This window comes from Rhinichthys klamathensis, unplaced genomic scaffold, assembly GCF_029890125.1.
Source record: "Rhinichthys klamathensis goyatoka isolate OS25496 unplaced genomic scaffold, OSU_Roscu_1.1 h1tg000996l_1, whole genome shotgun sequence".
NCBI classification, from domain to species: domain Eukaryota; kingdom Metazoa; phylum Chordata; class Actinopteri; order Cypriniformes; family Leuciscidae; genus Rhinichthys; species Rhinichthys klamathensis.
The window spans coordinates 10,482-17,500 of NW_026607294.1; the positions used below are offsets into that span (position 1 = coordinate 10,482).

The 7,019-nt window shown below is 53.2% G+C and overlaps 1 protein-coding gene across 1 annotated transcript in view; it reads left to right on the forward strand.

The window, feature by feature from the left end:
• The first annotated feature begins 6,709 nt into the window (after nucleotides 1–6,709).
• The window catches only part of ahrra (aryl-hydrocarbon receptor repressor a), a 15,108-nt gene continuing 14,798 nt past the window's right edge, over nucleotides 6,710–7,019 (forward strand). The window contains exon 1 of the mRNA XM_056244508.1: nucleotides 6,710–6,892. Within this exon, the coding sequence (XP_056100483.1) occupies nucleotides 6,764–6,892 (129 nt within the window). The 5' untranslated portion in view covers nucleotides 6,710–6,763. The remainder of the gene's footprint in view (nucleotides 6,893–7,019) is intronic.

A 7,019-nucleotide genomic window follows, 5' to 3' on the forward strand; every position in this document is an offset into this window, starting at 1 on the left:
CACGCTTGTCTGACGGGTTCCCGCGGGCCGGATCCAGGCCTGATGAAACACACGTTTAGAACACGCTTGTCTGACGGGTTCCCGCGGGCCGGATCCAGGCCTGATGAAACACACGTTTAGAACATGCTTGTCTGACGTGTTCCCGCGGGCCGGATCCAGGCCTGATGAAACACACGTTTAGAACACGCGTGTCTGACGGGTTCCCGCGGGCCGGATCCAGACCTGATGAAACACACGTTTAGAACATGCGTGTCTGACGTGTTCCCGCGGGCCGGATCCAGGCCTGATGAAACACACGTTTAGAACACGCTTGTCTGACGGGTTCCCGCGGGCCGGATCCAGGCCTGATGAAACACACGTTTAGAACACACTTGTCTGACGTGTTCCCGCGGGCCGGATCCAGGCCTGATGAAACACACGTTTAGAACATGCGTGTCTGACGTGTTCCCGCGGGCCGGATCCAGGCCTGATGAAACACGCTTAGAACACGCTTGTCTGACGTGTTCCCGCGGGCGGATCCAGGCCTGATGAAACACACGTTTAGAACACGCTTGTCTGACGGGTTCCCGCGGGCCGGATCCAGACCTGATGAAACACACGTTTAGAACAAGCGTGTCTGCGTGTTCCCGCGGGCCGGATCCAGGCCTGATGAAACACACGTTTAGAACACGCTTGTCTGACGTGTTCCCGCGGGCCGGATCCAGGCCTGATGAAACACACGTTTAGAACATGCGTGTCTGACGTGTTCCCGCGGGCCGGATCCAGGCCTGATGAAACGCACATTTAGAACACGCTTGTCTGACGTCTTCCCGCGGGCCGGATCCAGGCCTGATGAAACACACGTTTAGAACACGCGTGTCTGACGTGTTCCCGCGGGCCGGATCCAGGCCTGATGAAACACACGTTTAGAACACGCTTGTCTGACGTCTTCCCGCGGGCCGGATCCAGGCCTGATGAAACACACGGTTAGAACACGCTTGTCTGACGTGTTCCCGCGGGCCGGATCCAGACCTGATGAAACACACGCTTAGAACACGCTTGTCTGACGTGTTCCCGCGGGCCGGATCCAGGCCTGATGAAACACACGGTTAGAACACGCTTGTCTGACGTGTTCCCGCGGGCCGGATCCAGGCCTGATGAAACACACGTTTAGAACACGCTTGTCTGACGTGTTCCCGCGGGCCGGATCCAGGCCTGATGAAACACACGTTTAGAACACGCTTGTCTGACGTGTTCCCACGGGCCGGATCCAGACCTGATGAAACGCACATTTAGAACACGCTTGTCTGACGTGTTCCCGCGGGCCGGATCCAGGCCTGATGAAACACACGTTTAGAACATGCGTGTCTGACGTGTTCCCGCGGGCCGGATCCAGGCCTGATGAAACGCACATTTAGAACACGCTTGTCTGACGTCTTCCCGCGGGCCGGATCCAGGCCTGATGAAACACACGTTTAGAACACGCGTGTCTGACGTGTTCCCGCGGGCCGGATCCAGGCCTGATGAAACACACGTTTAGAACACGCTTGTCTGACGTCTTCCCGCGGGCCGGATCCAGGCCTGATGAAACACACGGTTAGAACACGCTTGTCTGACGTGTTCCCGCGGGCCGGATCCAGACCTGATGAAACACACGCTTAGAACACGCTTGTCTGACGTGTTCCCGCGGGCCGGATCCAGGCCTGATGAAACACACGGTTAGAACACGCTTGTCTGACGTGTTCCCGCGGGCCGGATCCAGGCCTGATGAAACACACGTTTAGAACACGCTTGTCTGACGTGTTCCCGCGGGCCGGATCCAGGCCTGATGAAACACACGTTTAGAACACGCTTGTCTGACGTGTTCCCGCGGGCCGGATCCAGGCCTGATGAAACACACGTTTAGAACACGCTTGTCTGACGTGTTCCCACGGGCCGGATCCAGACCTGATGAAACGCACATTTAGAACACGCTTGTCTGACGTCTTCCCGCGGGCCGGATCCAGGCCTGATGAAACACACGCTTAGAACACGCTTGTCTGACGTGTTCCCGCGGGCCGGATCCAGGCCTGATGAAACACACGGTTAGAACACGCTTGTCTGACGGGTTCCCACGGGCCGGATCCAGACCTGATGAAACACACGTTTAGAACACGCTTGTCTGACAGGTTCCCGCGGGCCGGATCCAGACCTGATGAAACACACGCTTAGAACACGCTTGTCTGACGTGTTCCCGCGGGCCGGATCCAGGCCTGATGAAACACACGGTTAGAACACGCTTGTCTGACGGGTTCCCACGGGCCGGATCCAGACCTGATGAAACACACGTTTAGAACACGCTTGTCTGACGGGTTCCCGCGGGCCGGATCCAGACCTGATGAAACACACGCTTAGAACACGCTTGTCTGACGTGTTCCCGCGGGCCGGATCCAGGCCTGATGAAACACACGTTTAGAACACGCGTGTCTGACGTGTTCCCGCGGGCCGGATCCAGGCCCGATGAAACACACGTTTAGAACACGCGTGTCTGACGTGTTCCCACGGGCCGGATCCAGGCCCGATGAAACACACGTTTAGAACACGCTTGTCTGACGTGTTCCCGCGGGCCGGATCCAGGCCTGATGAAACACACGTTTAGAACATGCGTGTCTGACGTGTTCCCGCGGGACGGATCCAGGCCTGATGAAACGCACGTTTAGAACACGCTTGTCTGACGTGTTCCCGCGGTCTGAATACAGGCCTGATGAAACACACGTTTAGAACACGCTTGTCTCACGTGTTCCCGCGGGCCGGATCCAGACCTGATGAAACGCACGTTTAGAACACGCTTGTCTGACGTGTTCCCGCGGGCCGGATCCAGGCCTGATGAAACACACGTTTAGAACACGCGTGTCTGACGTGTTCCCGCGGGCCGGATCCAGGCCTGATGAAACACACGTTTAGAACACGCTTGTCTGACGTGTTCCCGCGGGCCGGATCCAGGCCTGATGAAACGCACGTTTAGAACACGCTTGTCTGACGTGTTCCCGCGGGCCGGATCCAGGCCTGATGAAACACACGGTTAGAACACGCTTGTCTGACGTGTTCCCACGGGCCGGATCCAGGCCTGATGAAACGCACGTTTAGAACACGCTTGTCTGACGTGTTCCCGCGGGCCGGATCCAGGCCTGATGAAACACACGTTTAGAACACGCTTGTGTGACGTCTTCCCGCGGGCCGGATCCAGGCCTGATGAAACACACGTTTAGAACACGCGTGTCTAACGGGTTCCCGCGGGCCGGATCCAGGCCTGATGAAACACACGGTTAGAACACGCTTGTCTGACGGGTTCCCACGGGCCGGATCCAGACCTGATGAAACACACGTTTAGAACACGCTTGTCTGACGGGTTCCCGCGGGCCGGATCCAGACCTGATGAAACACACGCTTAGAACACGCTTGTCTGACGTGTTCCCGCGGGCCGGATCCAGGCCTGATGAAACACACGTTTAGAACACGCGTGTCTGACGTGTTCCCGCGGGCCGGATCCAGGCCCGATGAAACACACGTTTAGAACACGCGTGTCTGACGTGTTCCCACGGGCCGGATCCAGGCCCGATGAAACACACGTTTAGAACACGCTTGTCTGACGTGTTCCCGCGGGCCGGATCCAGGCCTGATGAAACACACGTTTAGAACATGCGTGTCTGACGTGTTCCCGCGGGACGGATCCAGGCCTGATGAAACGCACGTTTAGAACACGCTTGTCTGACGTGTTCCCGCGGTCTGAATACAGGCCTGATGAAACACACGTTTAGAACACGCTTGTCTCACGTGTTCCCGCGGGCCGGATCCAGACCTGATGAAACGCACGTTTAGAACACGCTTGTCTGACGTGTTCCCGCGGGCCGGATCCAGGCCTGATGAAACACACGTTTAGAACACGCGTGTCTGACGTGTTCCCGCGGGCCGGATCCAGGCCTGATGAAACACACGTTTAGAACACGCTTGTCTGACGTGTTCCCGCGGGCCGGATCCAGGCCTGATGAAACGCACGTTTAGAACACGCTTGTCTGACGTGTTCCCGCGGGCCGGATCCAGGCCTGATGAAACACACGGTTAGAACACGCTTGTCTGACGTGTTCCCACGGGCCGGATCCAGGCCTGATGAAACGCACGTTTAGAACACGCTTGTCTGACGTGTTCCCGCGGGCCGGATCCAGGCCTGATGAAACACACGTTTAGAACACGCTTGTGTGACGTCTTCCCGCGGGCCGGATCCAGGCCTGATGAAACACACGTTTAGAACACGCGTGTCTAACGGGTTCCCGCGGGCCGGATCCAGGCCTGATGAAACACACGTTTAGAACACGCTTGTCTGACGTGTTCCCGCGGGCCGGATCCAGGCCTGATGAAACACACGTTTAGAACACGCTTGTCTGACGTCTTCCCGCGGGCCGGATCCAGGCCTGATGAAACACACGTTTAGAACACGCTTGTCTGACGGGTTCCCGCGGGCCGGATCCAGGCCTGATGAAACACACGTTTAGAACACGCTTGTCTGACGGGTTCCCGCGGGCCGGATCCAGGCCTGATGAAACACACGTTTAGAACATGCTTGTCTGACGTGTTCCCACGGGCCGGATCCAGGCCTGATGAAACACACGGTTAGAACACGCTTGTCTGACGTGTTCCCGCGGGCCGGATCCAGGCCTGATGAAACACACGTTTAGAACACGCTTGTCTGACGGGTTCCCGCGGGCCGGATGAAACATGCCTCTCTGCCGCTGAAAGCCGTTTATTTACTCAGGAAGGCAAAGCAAATTGATTCTGTGGCAGTGATAATTGTCTGTGGTGTTTGTGGGCGGTGGAGAATAGAGAGCTAAAGCACACCTTCACTGAGCGCTGCGAGAGGAACACATGTCATGTCCTGTGGGAGATGCCGGATTCATGTTTTTACTCTGTAAAGAGGAGATGTTGTGTAGTTGGGTTTCATTAGCTTTAACCAGTAAAGGAATGTGCTGAGAACAGATCAACGGTGGCTGATGAGGCAGTAATTAATCCAGTGGCGGTGGCTGGAATATCCGCTAATTTGCCGGGATCAAGTGATGTCACTGATCCGTATCAGCTTGGCTAATTCATGATGGCTGTTTTGGTGTTGGGTGACTTTGACCCGCTGGACTCCATCCAAAACATATCCATTTCTCTTGTTAGGACAATCTCACACATACACTTGGGTTGTAAGTGTTTTAAAACAAACATTAGAAGACAGAGTTGCAGCTGTTCTGAGGCACATTGAGTGTTTGACGTCCATTATTGTGGCAAAATATCTGATCACAATTAGCATTCGCTGATTATGATCCTCAATGAGCGGCGAGGACGGATGAGAATATCACAGACTGTCTCTCTAACTCATAAACTGAAGCTGGTGCTGGTGGAGAGAGAGAGAGCGAGAGAGCATGACTGCTCTAATGACATAATAACATTTAGTGTATTTACACACACACACATTTGTCTTTTATCCAACTAATTGAAGAACTAATTGACAGAGTATTAAAATGATCTTTAGTTGTGTGCCTGAACATGTCTCCCTGAATGTGAAACTGCTTTGTGCCGTTACTTGTTTGATTATTTACATGTAAATCTTCAGTTATGCTTGCTGTCGTATTGAGAGTGTGTTATATTCCTGGTGTCTCTTACATTTTACTCCTGTGTCTGCGATCGGATATCGTGGAGATCTGTGTGTTTAAATATGTGCTTCTTCTAAACCATTTCTAGGATCAGAAAGTTATTTGCTTTACGTGAAATTTTACTTTGTTCATTTAAACTTTTGTTTTCTAAAGCTGAGAATCATTCAGTGCAGCTTGTGTTTCCTCTGCTGTATTAACATTTCTGACAGAGACACATTTTGTGGTTCCTCAAGCAGAAGGTTAGACAATTAGAACGAATGTGAACAACAAACTGATGTGTTAGATGTCACATGACAGCAACAGATAGAGACACACAATAGCTCATATAATGAACCGTTCGGCTCCATAACATCGAGCTTAACCTTCTGTGGCGAAGCATTCACAGTCTGCCAGCAGTCATCAATATTTAACAGCTGTTGTTCTTCTGAAAGTCTTTATAGGCTAATGTGGGTTCCTCGCTTGCACGCAAGGGCTTGGCCTCACGCCAGAGCTGTCAGACACACTGCAGACTGACAGAAGAGGATCGCGTGACAGCAGCTCTCGCTCGCCCAGCGCCTCTCTCTCTCTGTCTGTGTGTGTGTTTCCTGTGCTGGTTGGTCAGAGAGGTTAGGGGGCGGGGCTCAGCGAGGGGGCGGGGCTCAGCGAGGGGGCGGGGCTCAGCGCGTGTCAGTCTGTCACTCGAGACAGTTTAACTCACTGAAGCGTCTGATCCCGATCGCTCTGACTGTCTCTCTGTGAGAGTTTGTAAGATGGACCGTTTTTCCTCCTTGAAATATTTCAGCTTGAGCGAGATGAAGATCTCAGTGTGTGTTAACCCTTTAGATGCACATCAGGTTGTAAATGTTTTCTCGAGCTGAACATGACACTTCAACAAACACAAGTCTGCAATTATTACAGTCATATCAGTTGGTCAAGAACATGAAGACACTTTTATGAGGAGAACATCAAATAACGGAAGAGTTTAAAGCATTTCCGAACACAATGAGCTTTTCTCTTACGTTGCCATTAGAATAATGCTGCTGACAAAAGCAGGAACGGAACTGGAGTTCACTGTGCACACAATGGAAAAATCATGCCAGTCACTTGTAAGAAATACAATTTAATGTAAATGATGTATGAATAATTTTACTGTATTCTTTCCTGTTCCAGCGGCTGCTCAGGAAAACCCTCGTGAGAAACACGTGAGCGGGAAGAAGAGCAACACGACAGACTCATGCGTTCCTGAGAGCCAGCTGCTGCTCGAGGTGTGTGTGTGTGTGTGTGTGTGTGTGAGAGAGAGTGTGTGTGAGAGAGAGTGTGTGTGTGTGTGTGTGTGTGTGTGTGTGTGTGTGTGTGTGTGTGTGTGTGAGTGTGTTTCTGTTTATGTTACAT